Below are 16,461 nucleotides of genomic sequence, written 5' to 3'. Positions count from 1 at the left end.
TTTTAGAGCGCTGGCCTGATGGACCTGTAGGAGGGCCATGGAATGAAGGGTGAAGTCGGCCTGACCGGTGACGCTGTAGTCTTATAGGTGCGGGAAGGGAGTGCCGTGCGATTCTGCCAGGTGGCAGCGCTCAGCGGGCACATGTGTGCCTTGATCGCTTTGTCCACCTGGGATATCGCGGCAAAACACAAGTATCATTTTCGGGCAGTGAATGGAGCACCCACAACCTCGTCAGCTTGTCGTGCACCTCCAGGAACAAGGAGACTGGAGGGGGGGCATGGATGAGAGAGGTGCTCCGAACCCACAAACCAGCCGTCAAGGGCATGCGGCCTGGGCAAGCATGGCGGTCAGCTCCGCATCGGGCTCAGGCCGGGCCAGTACACCAATCGATCGAGTCCTTGAGTCCACCAAGATGCTCTCCGATGCAGCAATCGACATCTCATCCAACCCGCAAGCTCCCAAAGTGTCATTAGGCTGGCATTGAAGTGAGCTGACTGTCTCTTTCCAGAGCTGGACGGGAGCAAACGAGCGTGCTGGGAATGAGTGGTCTGTAGGGAAATACCCAGCATCAACCGAGGCGGCCTCGTACCCGTAGGTAGAACGACCAACAAACCGCAATGTTGCCATGGCCATGCTGTTGCAATGAGAACATGAACAATCCACCAACGCTTCCTCAACGTGTTTATTGCCCAGACACGTAAAGGAGTGATCGTGGCCGTGAGAGGTGGAGAGGTGACGATCACGCCCAGGAACTGCACAAAAACGGAAAGGCATCTTTAAAAAGACGCGTCTTTAAAAATATGTTCAACATCCATGTGCTTGCTCTAATAGAGGAAGTATTAATCTTTTAGAGAAAATACACTCTTCACTGTCAAATCGCCTGACGTGCAGAGGGAGTGAAAGCCGCTGGAATGTGCCATTTATATAACAGCATATGCTTCTGAATAGGTGAATGGATTAGTAGTAGTATTAAGCTCGCTAAAATACAACCACTCGGCTCTGAAGAACAAATCTGAATGAATCCACATTCCAGCCTCCCCTTTATACCCGTATGTCAGGGGAATGGCATGCAAATTCTACTCGCCAATTCTCATTTACCTTTTCTCAAAGATCTGAAGGTGTCTTGGGCTCTCGAGATCAACCCCAATTGTCACTACATCGACACAACATCGAGTGAGTGACAGAAGAAGAACAATGAAAGTACATATGTTCAATACTAAGGGGAAAGAGGTACATTTTCATTATTTTTAGCCATTTCGTTCTTCCAGTTTAAAAATTACAGTTGATGTAACATCACACAATGTTAGGTATATGCGTAAAGTCTGAGATGATCAGTTAGAAAATATGTGTCTACGCTATTCGATTCTGAGTGTTTCTCCATAATATTGAGGTAATGCTTCCATCCAATCAATGCACTTACTCATGCATGAACTCGCATTACAGCAGATAATTCAAAATCGCACATGGATGTGACAGCAGCTCTGATCTTGTACAGCTGACACAATGAGTTGTAATCTGACACAATGTGGTAATCAACAATTTACCTTGAATTAAACCCAAAACATTCCTTGTATGAATAAATATCTATGAATTAATTTTGAGTTTCAAATAAGTCCTTTTTTGGTGGCAATGCTTGCTCTGAGTGCCGTTCTCACTTCACTCTTAAAAGTTTGAACTAAATAACTGTTTGATGCAGACTGCATTTTTCATATTTCATCAGCAATGTAATTTAGATTGTATAAGAACACATGTAGATTTATGAAAGAAGATTTGTGCTGTTCTCTAGTCAATGTACAAAAGCTTAAAAATATGCATGTTTGACATTTAGGTCAGAGCATATTGTATGACTTTGAAGCATCTCCAAAAGTGAAAGATGAAATGTCTGAAATGCAACTCCTTATTTGTTATTTAATGCAACAAGTCATGAAAGGTTGTGTATTAAATTGATTTGACCACTGATAAGAGAGTTTGCATCAAATCATTTATTATTAACAATTATCAGAATAAGCAATACTTCCAACAAGTAATGGGCCCTTTTTACACATCTGGTTTATGAAATGCAGAAGTAATTAGGGTCCTAAAAGTATCGTTACTTCTGATACTAATGTTGAATTTTGGATGGATTTTGTGTAAGCCCACCTGAAATAAGTGATGATACGTGTGCATTATTTTTAAACAATTAAACGGTCCATCGTCTATTATTCCTTACTGTCTGTAGTGAAATTGTAAATTTTTGTCTAAACATTTCCTGTTTAAGCTAAATAAAATAGACTTGAATAATGACTAAAAATCTTATTTTAATTTACCCATTTTATCCCAAGTAATCATGAAAAAATTAATTTAACAGAAGTATCGGTATTGGTATCGGTATCGACGATATTGGACTTGAAATTATTGGTATCAGATCGAAAATAAAAAAAGTGGTATCGCCCATCCCTAGAAGTAAACGATTGTAGGTTAAACTTCGAAAGTTGTGAATGGTACTCAACCTCCTTGATGACTGGCTGATTCGAGAGAGTCTCTGTGAACCCACAGGGACCAGGTGCTTAGGCACCTCAGCCGTCTAGGGCTTCAGGTCAACTAGGAAAAGAGCAAGCTCTCCCCAGTTCAGAGCATCTCTTTTCTCGGCATGATGCATGGTGCATGATGAGCTGACGAGGTCGTGGAGGGCACCTTTAACTGCCCACAACCGACCTCCTCGACTACCCTCGACAGCGGAACGTCCCAAGAACGCCACCACCAAGGCCTGTAGGATGACGTCATCACTGACCTCCAAAGCCTACAGTGCCACTGGACAGGCCACCTCCGCCCAGCATGCCATGGCCCTCCTGAAAGTTCAACAGGCCAAGGCACTCAAAGATCTGCACTTGGGTAGTCCTGACCCAGGAACTGCGCTCAGTGACCGCCCTTGCCCTCAGGGCCACGACACCTCTGGCTAAACCTGGTCGAGATGCGGGACGTGGACAAGGCACGCTTCCTCAAACCCATTTTATGTATTTCACCACTCTTTACCTCCCCCAACCTGGGCAGGTGGTTTTCCCCCTGAAAGAATAGAAGTTGGAAAAGAATGCCTTCCCTGATGCGTATGATAGTGTTACGATGGCCCCAGCCGCTTTAACTCTATGCGAGAAACACAGAGAGAGAAAAGGCGTGGCTGGCGCGTTTTGTCCCCACCCCGGGGACTCCATGTATGTGCTTTATGGGGCATTGGGGAAGGGTACTTGGAGGACTGTTGCTTTGGAACGCAACTGCTTTCCCGCACCTGCATCAGCAGTGTACATACACGGTTCAGCGCATGGAGTTATTGAATAGGGACCCCTAGTGTCGCTTCACTCGACACAACGTCGAAGTGAGCGGCAGATGGGGAACGTCTAGGTTACTGTTGTTGAAGTTGTGTCCCCCTGGCCACGATGCTGAACCGATCCACTGCAATGGCTGAACCTTATTCTCGGCTCCTCAGTTCAAAACCTGAATGAACAGAGGCATGATTCCCTCCCTTTATACCCGTATGTCCAGGGGAGGGACATGCAAATGTCTGCCAAATTCTCATTGGCTTTTTCTCAAGTTCAGAGGTAACCGAGGCCTTCAAGAAAGTCCCTTAGTGTCGTTTCACTTGACACAACGTCTCGTTCCCTCCATCAAGGAACGGAGGTTACAATAGTAACCTAGACGTTTACAGACAGATTGCTTTACTTTTAATTGACTATTTTACAATTCCAGTGGGTCAGAAATGTAAACTTGTAAATGTAAAATGTAAACACCAAGTTAACTGTGCCTCCAGAAAATGATGTCAAGCATTTAGGCAATTAGCCAATTTGCTTCTGAAAGGTTCATTGGTTAACTGGAGTCAATTGACGGTGTAGCTCTGGATGTATTTTAAGGCCTACTGTCAAACTCAGTGCCTCTTTGCTTGACATCATGGAAAAATCAAAAGAACACCATGGGACCACACAGCCATCATACTGCTCAGGAAGGAGATGCGTTCTGTCTCCTAGAGATGAATGTAGTTTGGTTAGAAAAGTGCAAATCAGTCCCAGAACAACACCAAAGGACATTGTGAAGATACTGGAGGAAAAGTTAGACATGTGAAGCATGAGGCTTGCAAGCCGAAGAACACCATCCCAACCATGAAGCATGGGGGTGGCAGAATCATGTTGTGGGGATACTTTGCTGCAGGGGGGACTTGTGCACTTCACAATATAGATGACATCATGAGGAAGGAAAATTATGTGGATATATTGAAGAAACATCTCAAGACATCAGTCAGGAAGTTGAAGCTCGGTCACAAATTGGTCTTCCAAATGGACAATGACCCCAAGCATACCACCAAAGTTGTAGCAAAATGGGATAAGGACAACAAAGTCAAGGTATTGGAGTGGCCATTACAAAGCCCTGACCTCAATCGGATAGAAAATTTGTGTGCAGAACTGAAAAAGCATGTGCGAGCAAGTAGGCCTACAAACCTGACTCAGTTACACCAGTTCTGTCTCGAGGAATGGGCCAAAATTCCAGCAACTTATTGTGAGACGCTTGTGGAAGGCTACCCAAAACATTTGATCCAAGTTAAACAATTTGAAGGCATTGATAACAAATACTAACAAAGTGTATGTAAACTTCTGACCCACTGGGAATATAATGAAAGAAATAAAAGCTTAAATAAATAACTCTCTCTTCTATTTTTCTGACATTTCACATTCATAAATTAGTGATCCAAACTGTCCTAAGACAGGGAATGTTTTCTACGATAAAATTGTGAAAAACTGAGTTTAAATGTATTTGCCGTTTGTGTGTATGTAAACTTCTGACTTCAACTGTATATATAGGTCATGATTTATTTTCCGATTATTATTATTATATTTCAATTTACAATTGTATTTATGATGTAATTTGTTTTGGTATTTTTCCACCTGTTGCTGTAGAGTGATTTTTAAGTCACTGCAAAATGGGCAGGTGGAAGAAGTTGGAGAGAGTGAAATGTTTTTGAATTGGTATAATTTTTTGACCACTTAATTATTTTGATTATATTTTCTTTTGTTTGAAGTGTTATTTCAATTTATAAATATTTTTGGTTTAATTTTTTCATGTTTGAATAATTTAATAACATTTTTCAAAATCAAAATCGACTGGTAGAAGTGAAGTGCTTGCTGATACAATCACTGTTAATACTAGCCATGATAAAAATTATTAATAATAAGTATATTCTCTGTAATTGAACTGAGTCTACATCCAAATTGTAATGAAAATCAAATTTCTCCTGCATATAAAAGGAGTTTCATTTTCATAGATATATGCCTGACATTCATAAAGGACGCAGTTAATACACAAAAGAGAATCATTTTTAATAATTTTAATTCATTGCATGCAGTCCATTTACACCACCAACTTCTTATGAATGTGTTGCCTTTGTTTATATTGCTGGTGCTTGAGGGAATGGACTATACAATAGGATGCAGATGGTGAGAAAGAGGACAAAACCTCAGAATTAAACTACACCTGATCCAGCCCATTTGTGTGTTGGTGTGCATTTTAAATGTCATTTAATTCAGCTGAAAAACAGCAAATACTTTTAGTTGATTTTTTAATTTTTAAAAAACTTTAGTGTTGCATTTGTGATAGTACTAATCTGTGAACATTCATACATTACATGGCTGAGTGCATAGTGTACAGTATAGTGTACAGTAAGTGCACAGTTGTGCGTTTATAGTCATTTTAACATGGCTTCGAATGTGGTTCATCTTATCAAAGCTTAGAGTTAGAACTATACAATTGATGATTTGCCGTGCCTAAATATATTTTGCAGCATTATTTTTGACTTCTGGATAAAAGGATTCTAACACCAAATAACTCTCTAAATTTAAATATTTTAGCTAGCTGCCTTACAAATCTACTAACCTACTAACACTTTGGACTGACACATAATACCACACATTTTCAGATATTATCAGAAATATAGGCTTGTCAGAAATATATCTTGCAAATGTTAAAATACAAGCTTGCATATTATTAGAGCAAAGGAGATTTTAATGACAACAATTATGCTGAAAATAGTGATAATGTCTGAAAGGGGCATTAGTACTATGTATCTTTGAATATGTGTCTGTTTATAGCATGTAAACACTCTTCTGAGAAAATTAATTTGTGAAGATTAATGGACTAGGTTCTCCTCATTGCACATGATTAAGCACTAAGTTTGGGAACTTCGCTGACTGTTCTGAAGGTGGGAGAGGAGGTGATAAAAAACAAAGAAGAGCCTGCAGACAGATCAGCCCACCTTGCTGCTATTTAGACTAATGAAGTTAAATTTGCCCTGCACTGTCCAAAAAATAAATATTTACTCTCAAAGCCCCAAGGCAAAGAATTGTAAAACCAAAGTCAAATTGAGCTGTTATTTTACACTGACTGAGCACTGTCAGTCATAAGACGTGCCTTGAGAGTGACAGAGTCTAACTCCATACTGAGAAAAGAGATGCTCTGCACAGGGGAGAGCTTGCTCTTCTCCGAGTCGGTCGAGGTGCTGAAGCACAAGTTCTGTGTGCGTGCACAATAGATCTCACGAGTGAGCTAGGATTAGCCAGTCGTCGAGATAATTGAGAATGCGTATTCCATTTTCGCTCAGCGGGGCCAGGGCAGCCTCTGCAACCTTGTTAAAGATGCAAGGGGACAGGGACAAACCGAAGGGGAGGACCTTGAACTGGTATGTTCATCCCTTGAAAACAAACTGAAGAAAGGGTCTGTGTCGAGGAAGGATTGATACGTGAATGTACGTGTCCTTCAGGCCAATGGCCGCGAACCAATCCTGATGTCGTACTGACGCCAGGATGCACTTCTGCGTTAACATCCTGAACGGAAGCCTGAGTAAGGCTTTGTTCAAGGCACACAGACCTAAGATTGGGCACAACCCTCCCCCTCTCTTGGGCACAATAATATAAGGGCTGTAAAAGCACTTGTGCAACTCTGCTATGGGGATGGGCTCTATTGCTCCCTTCCCACTGTCTGGTGAACTGGATTGCTTAGCCGAGGCGAATCGCCCTGATGAGCCACCATGAGCAGCTGGAGACTGCTAACCAGGCCTCCAGCCTCCGTGACAGCGACACCAAGGGGATGACTGGACTTACCGTGTCTGGGCAGGGTGGTTCATGGCAAGGCAGAGCAAGCACCCAACCCAGCAATGGTGAGCGTCCCCAGAGACCAACATACTTACCTGTTCACCAGCTATCTCTTGACAGAGAATGAGGGAACGGGAGGTACTCACATTCACCTGATTGACCAGAAAGACTTCCAGCGCCTGGTTGTCATGAGTGCGCTGGCCCAGGGAATGAAGAAACTGCTCTTTAATTGACCATGTGGGTGTCAAGGCCCAGAGGGCACTCTGCGATGGAATACTCACCACGCACTGGCCCAAGGGTGATGGTGGAGCTGGAAAGATCAGACCGGTCAGAAGCCAGTCTGGGGTTCTTGTGGGCCGACTGATGGGCAGGTGGAGCCGACTTCCCACAGGAGGATCTCTTTCTCTAAGGCCGGCTCATGGGCTCCGATGGTACAGGAGCCAGGGCCAGCACCGCAGGGGAACAGCTCTGGCAAGAAGCAGACGGGACTCGGTACATCGGAGGCCTGAAGGCGGCCGTGTCACATGGCAGCAGGATGTTCTTAATAGCTCCTCGTGCACTTCCGGGAAGAAAGGAATGAATTATCATTATGACACCAATCATCCAGCCGTGAATGCTCAGGGCAGGGTGGAGGGTTCCAATTTAGCCCGATGTTCACAGCTGCCCAGGGCAAGCACGGCTGCCATCTCAGCGTCCACCTCATCCTGTGCTCTACTGCCCATGGGCGGGAGCTCAGAAGATTCGTCGACTTCCGATATAGGAAGCCCACCCTCCGAAGCTGTGACCAAAACCTCATCCTCGTCGCAAGCCGCGAACGTCATATTAAACCTGCCCTTAGGCGGGCCGCCTGCATCGCTCGACAGCTCTTCTGGATAGAGCAAGTGTGCTGGGGGATGGGTGGTCCGCGGTGGCTAAGTTAGCGGAAACATTCCCATGTCCAGATCGCCCATGGTGCTTGCCGAACTGGCCAGCTGAGCATCAGCCCAGGACGGACCAGGTTGGGGAGCAGCCGTTGGTGGCTCCTTGCTTCATGAAGAAAGAAGTGAGCCACGACCGCAAAGTTCTCATGACACTGTTCTCACAATGAGAATATGACCCTGCCACGAAAGCTGCCTCGACGTGCTGGTGCCCCTAGTATTCGAGACATGGGAAATATAACGGCCACATCCAAAAGTGCAAATGCAGAAGGACATCTTTATAAAGACGCGAGGCATTTGTGCAAGCTCTTTTAGAAAGAAATATACTATTATGAATATTCTCTTTTAGCACCTGCAGACTCAACTGCCGAAGTGCCCAGGGAAAGCACAACACTCGACCATGTGAGGGTGACTGCTGATATGCGCCGTAAAATCTAGCAGCGAAAGGTGAAAGGATGAACACAAGCATGCATTCGGTTCCTAAGAAAATATCTGAATGAGTGACGCATGCCATCTCCTTTTATACACGTATGTCCAGGGCGGAGAGTGGCATGCAAACACCGCTCGCTAATTCTCATTGGCCTTTTCTATTTTAAACCAAGGTGATTGGGGCTCTCAAGATCGAACCCCTAGTGTCATTACATTGACAGTGAGTGACAGACAGGGAACAATGTGTATGAATATTGAAACTGATTCCTCAAAGCAGGAGTATAATCAGTAGGGGTGTAAACAGTACGTTTCATCATTATACGATCTTGTATGGATTCTCTTGGCCTGCGATATGATATTTGCCAATATTTCAAAGTCTGACACGAACAGATTCGATTCAGGGGCCTCCAATCGATATTCTTATATTATGTTCCTATTTTACAAAATCAGTTAAAAATATTTTGCCCTCAAATGCAACCAAAATATAATTTGATTATATATTCAGCTCTCTGTATCCACACTCGGACATCCACAACAAAATAAGTCAGATGTTGAAAAAATAATACAGATAAATAATATAAAAAATACATTCACAGTAATTGATCATCACTCGTTTCATGACAGTTAATTTTTCAGTTTAGTCCAATTCAAAATACTTACATACATTCAGACCCAGGATCTTCTTTCACGTGCTATCTGTGTTTTTCTTGCCTACAACAGTTGTAATGAAAAATTATGTTACAGTTAACTGGGATAAATGTTAGTAAAGGTCTTGATGTGTAATGTGTTAAGTCTTATAACTGATGCTGGAGCTGAGCAGGTGTTTCTCATTCACTAGTCAGTGCTGTTCAGAATGTCGGCGTTGTCAAGATGTTTCACATGGTTGATCTTCTCCATGGTAATTTAAAATAGCAAATTCTCATGTAAAATTCAAATGGGTTGCATGCACAAAGATATCGATGTTGGCCCAAATTAATCGTGCATGTGAGAAACTCTGCGTTTGTCACGAGAGCTCACATTTTAAGGAGTGCTTGGTTGATGTGCTCACACTGATCCTGTCAATGGAGCTGGCATTTCCTGGGAAGCTAGGTTGACGCGTGCACATGGATAGCAGAGCATAATTTGGCTTTAATGACCCTGCGCACACCCGTGTCCCATATAAAAATCATATTTAGTGCTCATGAAGTGAAATTAATGAAATAAGGTTGCTTCATCGCCTGACAGAAATGCATACAGACATGGCTGACATGAGAGTATTAAAATAAAGGTACAACTTAAAAAATGTCTATATCGATATTTAGGTGTTGTATTGATAAGATTCAAATTTATTGTCATTGTGCAGAGTACAGAACCAATGAAATGCAGTTGTTTTCACATATCCCAACTAAGCAGGGGTCAGAGCACAGGGTCAGCCATGAAACAGCACCCCTGGAGCAGATAGGGCCAAGGGCCTTGCTCAAGGACCCAACAGTGGTATCTTGGCGGTGCTGGGGCTTGTACCCCAGACCTTTCGGTCAGTAACCCAGAGCCTTAACCGCTGAGCCACCACTGGCCCTTGGATTGTTGGTCCTTGGATCGATGTATCGCTCCAGATCGATGGATCGTTATACCCCTAATAATCAGGCCTGCAAACACTGTTGTAAACATATAAAAAATGTGAACGAGGCTCACTTGTGTGACATGGCAGCCATGCTGGAAAAACACATACACTTGTTACACCATGTAGATTGGCGCACACTGAGTGCTCTTGAAACTAAACATTGCTGCTTGAAAAGCCATACTGATCCAGTATGTGTGTATGATGAAGAGAGATTTGATATCACTGATAGCAAAACCTAAACCCCATTGACCACCAGTTAGATGTATATGACAATACTTGCGTATCATGTTAATGAGGCTGCTGCGCTGAGGAGCATGAACGTCGAGGTGAGTAAATCAGCGATGTATAATCCATATACGAAGCGATTGTTTGCTTGAAAAGCAAAGGTATATCATGAATTATGATTATGTGTGTTCCCTCATGTGCGAGTGAGTTAAATAACGCACATGTGAAAACAACACGCATGACAAGCTATAACAGTCAGCTGCAGAGTTATAAAGATGATGCTGGATTATGATTGGACAAGACGCCTGAATTGAATTAATGGTGTATGTTACTACAAATCTTCCTGCCAGAACAATCGATACACTTTAATTTATTTCATAAAAACAAGGATCATGTAATTTCATTATTTATTCTTCATTAATTCTTTATCATAGATCCCGTTAGGTCCTAACAGTTTCAGATAGAGTATCATCCTTCCACACAGCGAGGAGCTGGTGCTTTTTTACTGACTCACATCTGTGAATGTTCAGTCATTTGGATTCATTTAAATGTAAATTTGAGCTGTGAACAGCACTGCACTGGCACATTGTTAGGAGACTCAAGTTGATGGATTTTGTAACTAAGAGGAAAATACACAGAACCTCCGACACTCCCAGACTGACAGTTTTCTCTTGTTTATTAGGCTACTGGAAGAGTTTGTATTGTAGACAATTTACTACTTTTCTCTCGAACACAGTGTACATTATGCAATTCCAAAGGCTTGCTGTTTGCTATTTGTATTTACGGCAAGATATGTAAAACTGTACTATATGTGTACTATAATTTAAATTCCTGCTCAATGTCATATTAGAGGAAAAGGGATCAAAATAAGTTAAGCTCAGTCGATAGCATTTGTGACATAATGTTGATAACCACAAAAATGGTACCAATCCACAAATGTTAAACCACAAAAAAAAGTATAGCCACAAGACGTAAACAATATGCGTGTTAACATGATTTTAGTTTGATATAATCACTTACTAACATTTTGTGTGTAAAGTTATACCCAATTTTACAACTTTGTTGCCATGACGACATAATGCCGTAAACCATAAAATATGTAAACAACTTTACAGCTTAATTAATACATAATTTTAAACAATATTATTAATATACATGCTTTTATAAAATTATAAGCTTCACATTTCTGCCTTTAAACTTTCCAAAAATTGCCCAATTCACTATCATTGTAAGTGCCTCACTGTAACCTCGATTTTGATTTTGTGGTAATCAACATTATTCCATAAATGCTGCAAAGTGAGCTTACCTTCTATTAACCCCGGCATATTTCTTATAATGGGGAGAAGGGGAAAAACAAAAAACAAATATTGTATTAACAAAGTAGTCTAATAAGGCATTAATATGGTTATTAAAATAAATAATTCAGTTCATGTTATGCCCCTACAGTGGTTATTGTGTAGGACTTAATCAGAGCTACAATGTGTTGATGAAGATGATTAAAACAGAAGCACCTCATAAAATTTAATCAAATAAAAAGAGAGATTAAGCAGGAGCAAAAGAGTAACTACAATGCAAAGTCAAGTTAAAGCAAACAAGAGACAATTCCTGATAGATCTTGAAAACGATTCCGTGTACGCTATACTTTGTCATGTCTACAATGTAAACCTATACTCTTGCTGCAATATGTTTGTGTCCAAAATATGCCATGAGAGAACACATTTACATTTTACATTTATATATTAAGCAGACACTTTTATCCAAAGTGACTTACAAAATGAGGTAGGTTACAACATGTGAGTCATCTTAAGGAGACAGTAACATGAACCATTGCGTGCCATTATGTGGGATCCATAAGGCACACACACACTCGAGTGAATGCATTGAGAGTCCTTTTAAAGTTTCACATTGGCCCCACTGGGCTTGCTGAGAGCAGTGTAGCACGAAGAACATCTAAGTCCCTGACCCTTTGCGTGAGTGGCACTCATAGTGAAGATGTGATGCTCATCCACACTGATTACAAAACATCTTGAAAATGGACAAGCTGCAAGATATCCAAGAAAAAATAAAATGTTTCCATGTTTTAGTTAAGGCTGACCTTTTGTGCAACATAAACTGACTTAAGGTTGGTCACTGTCAATTGAGATTAAAACAAGCAATGCTGGGTTGGTTTGCTGATTTAGTAAAAGGAACAGACTGCCTGTTTAGCCTTCCATATTTACACAAATATGTTTTTGTACACATACAGTGTGAAAGGTGTGTGTCTAAGAAATAATAATCATACATGGTTCAATTTTCTACTACAATATCTATATTTACAATTCAATACCCATAAATCACTTCAAGTACACAAATGCAATCGCATCACTTGACTGTTCATCAACTGCTCCTTAATGCACACAGGTCAATTTAAAAACACCAGACTGCAGCGGGACAATGCTAAGACTAAGTGATGCCTTGCTCACGTCGGCTAAGCGCACACAACTGGTTTCAGTAAAAGGGATAATAATAGAGCTGCCCCAAGATCATTTAAATTGAGTGTCACAGTAATGGAATGTGGCCCACGTAGAAGGTAAACAAGGCTCATTTTACACATTAGCGGTCGAGTAAAGCAAAGATTGTGTGCCCTTATCGTACAGAATTCAGAGATCCAGAAATATCTGTTGGCCTGTTGAATGTCACACTTTACACTTTACTGTCGAAAATCTGGACGTATATCAGCTCTGCTAATTTATCTCTTTAAGATATTTTTTTTCGCCTTCAGATGAATCCCATCATAGTTACTCTGAGAATTTTTTACATTTTTTAACAAAAGAATGTTATAAACGTTCCATTTCACCGTTTCAGTATCGATTTCACATCCTACCAGCTTGCGTTAATACCGGCATAATATCTGCCCAAACAAATACAGCGATGTTCTTGAACGTTAAAACAACGAACATAATATAATTATAACAACAAAAAACACTTTATTTAGATATGTGTTAAAAGCATACGTTTCTAGTCAATCTTGTTCAGTGTTTTTCTGAGTTCAATTAACTGACGCTTGCCTCGCGAACGATCGCGTGGACAAAATTCAACAAGTCTCGTCAGATGTTCGATACAATAGAAAAGTTTATGATAAGTTAATAACAAATGAAAGATAACAGCGATTTAGTGAGGCACAACGTATAAATTGTACATGTATAGTTATTACCTCGACTGCTGGCGCACGTTGCGCAGAGAGCAAGAACCACGAAGATCCCTAAAGAACTCCGGCGTCTCTTCCCAGTACTTCCCATCTCTCCTCTGCTCATTTCATGCCCTTTTCAGCAGGAATATTTCTCCGTATTTATGCTTTTGTGGGGCGCCAGGCAGTGGTGACATTTCCCTTGTTTTTGCTCTGTGACATTCTGTACGGCCTCTCTCACTTTAATGGTCGGACTTCATTCAAAAAGACCAGCATGCGGAATTTCCGTGCGCCTGCGAGGACTTGAGCGCCCTTGTGAACCTGTTCTAGGGCGCTCAGACTTTCAGGTGCCAAGCGTTCACAAGCCAAACCAACCAATGGCGCAGCGCGAGGGGCGGAGCCGAGTTCTCCACACAGCATCAGCACCATGTCAGCTGTGTATAGAGAGAGTCAGGGCATGAGGATATTAGCGCAGGCACTCGCTGTGGGACGATATGTTGTTAACACGTGATTCCTTATTGCGATGCCTAATTTTGATGTAGCCGTTTCAGTGATGTAATATTAAGGACTTCTCACAAAGTATAATAATCTGTCAAAAACATAAAAAATAACCTTTTAGAACTTCACAAAACGACAATATTACAAGATATCCTCAGAAAATGAACAAACTACTGACAAAACCTCTCCATTTCTTTCTCTCCTTTAATATTTTCTTGAAATATTATACATCGATCTGCCATAACCATGTCCTAATATTGTGTAGGTCCCCCTCCTGCTAACAGCACCGACCCGCATCTCTCAACCACAATGATACAGTTATCTAAATACCTTAGACTTTGTCAGTTCGAACCAGTCTAGCCATTCTCTGTTGACCTCTCTCATCAAAAAGGCATTTCCATCTGCAGAACTGCCGCTCAATGGATGTTTTTTGTTTTTCACACCATTATCCCAGGAGATCAGCAGTTATAGAAATACTCAAACCAGCCTGTCTGGTACCATCGTGCCACTGTCCAAATTACAGTTATTATTTTGTAATTATTTCCGCCCTCTGATGGTTGATGTGAACCCGTATCTGCACAATTTTTTTGGACTGTACTGCTGCCACACAATTGGCTGATTAGATAATCGCATGGATGATTTTTGGTACCAGATAGGCTGGTATGAGTATTTCTGTAACTGCTGATCTCCTGAGATTTTCACTTACAACATTCTCTAGAATTTCCTCCGAATTATGTTAAAAACAAAAAACATCCAATGAGGGGCAGTTCTGCAGATATAAATGCCATTTTGTTGAGAGAGGTCAACAGAGAATGACCTACACAATATTTGGCATGTGGTTATATGTTGTGGCTAATCAGTGTATAATATAGCAGGGGTTACAAAGAAGACAAATACATGTGTTATATACATGTGACATTTGTTCACATTTGTGAATTACAGCACATGTATGTTAATTACATTATAACTGTGTCAGCAAGCATTTGTTCATTTCATATTCTTCTCAACAAGAAATTTAATCTAGTAGCTTTAACTTTGCAACATCCCAAAAAAACTTAAAAGTGCTCAATTTCATGAAGAACTGGTTTACATAAATAATGTTTGTTGTTGATACACAAGCATGTGCAAGCATGTATTGTGGCTCTGTGCTATAGATTCACTATAATGTAATAATCTTCCCTTTAGCTTAGAGAGAGGCTCTAAGTAAGAAACAATTTACATATCAAATAGACATAAATGATTCACCTGAGGGGGCAATATTACATTTGAGAAAGCAATTCAAATGTATAATGTGAATAACCTTTCACAGTGAGTGTCATTTAGGAACATAACATTTCCTAACATTTCTCTCTAAACTGAGTTATGGAAAAGAGAAAGATCAAGCATTTTTTGTTTTCTACCATAGAAAAACTGCATTACAAAGTTTGACAAATTTGTATGTCTTTTAGAATGGTTATGAGTGCTTGGGGAGGTTTATTTATAATCATGCTTCAGTGGAAGGTTTATTTCAGATGTGGAAAATGTGAAAGTAAATATTAAAATGGACATTTTATTTTTTCTTCCTGTAACATTTGAATGTGCTGTTCACATGTTAAAACACAAAGTATAAATTGTCCTTATATAATAACATCAGTTCCAGAAGAGACTGCAAGCCTATTCACTGCCTCAGTGTTCACAGACCATCAAGCCATAAATACCTTTCAGAAATCCTTAATAATAAGGATTCATTGCAACAGAGGCCCATTTTTGGAATTCCAGGTAACAGCACAGTCAAGCCTAAATTAAAGTGCTAAATTTTTCTTCAAACAGCATGATAAAAAGAGCAATTTATGGTAATTGTAAATGATGACTGTAGAGTTAGATGTCTTACGCTAACCTGAGGCTTTGAAAGTCACTTAAGACAATTGCTACTCTTTTTTTTATTGTTTCATGTATATGTTTTCACAGCTTTTTATAGTAAGATGCAATTTAATCTGTCAGAGGATGAATTTTTGAGTGAGTTTAGTATAATTTACCATTTGAATAAACATTTTAAGAAAAGTAGGGCACCAAAATGTTTCCATGAGTACAACATGGAGAAGAATAGAATAAGCTATACTGTAATGTATGCTTGTTGCAGGTGTCATTTTCTGTCATTATACAGATATAACATAAGATGTAAATAGACAAATCAGGCTTCCCCAAAGTAGCTATCTAAACAGTAATCTTGATCATTGGGTTCTTTTTGGAAGATGTTTCTTTTTTCTGTTGCTTTAGGGTAGTTCTGGCTGGCCCACTTTGCAATCATTTGCATGGGCTTTAACTCAACCAAAACATAAAACATGCAGTAAGAAAACTCAGTGGAATGAAACCAATGAGCCATGGTCAATGTATTCAGCAAGGAAGAAAGTTTAAGAAGCAATGAGACAATATTTGCTGTCTTCTTATTCATCAAATACATGCACGGAATGTTGAAAGGCTAACATCCTTTAGGGACACGTATCATGTTACTTAAATTTACCTTCAAATATATTTACTGTG

The 16,461-nt window shown here is 40.6% G+C and overlaps 1 protein-coding gene across 1 annotated transcript in view; it reads right to left on the bottom strand.

Moving 5' to 3' along the window:
* The window catches only part of LOC127635637 (netrin receptor UNC5D-like), a 246,688-nt gene extending 233,118 nt beyond the window's left edge, over window positions 1-13,570 (bottom strand). The window contains exon 1 of the mRNA XM_052115805.1: window positions 13,471-13,570. Coding sequence (XP_051971765.1) covers window positions 13,471-13,570 — 100 coding nt within the window. The remainder of the gene's footprint in view (window positions 1-13,470) is intronic.
* Window positions 13,571-16,461: the final 2,891 nt, after the last annotated feature.

The sequence above is a fragment of the Xyrauchen texanus genome, chromosome 4 (genome assembly GCF_025860055.1).
Source record: "Xyrauchen texanus isolate HMW12.3.18 chromosome 4, RBS_HiC_50CHRs, whole genome shotgun sequence".
NCBI lineage: Eukaryota > Metazoa > Chordata > Actinopteri > Cypriniformes > Catostomidae > Xyrauchen > Xyrauchen texanus.
This window is presented reverse-complemented; position numbering and strand designations above follow the sequence as displayed.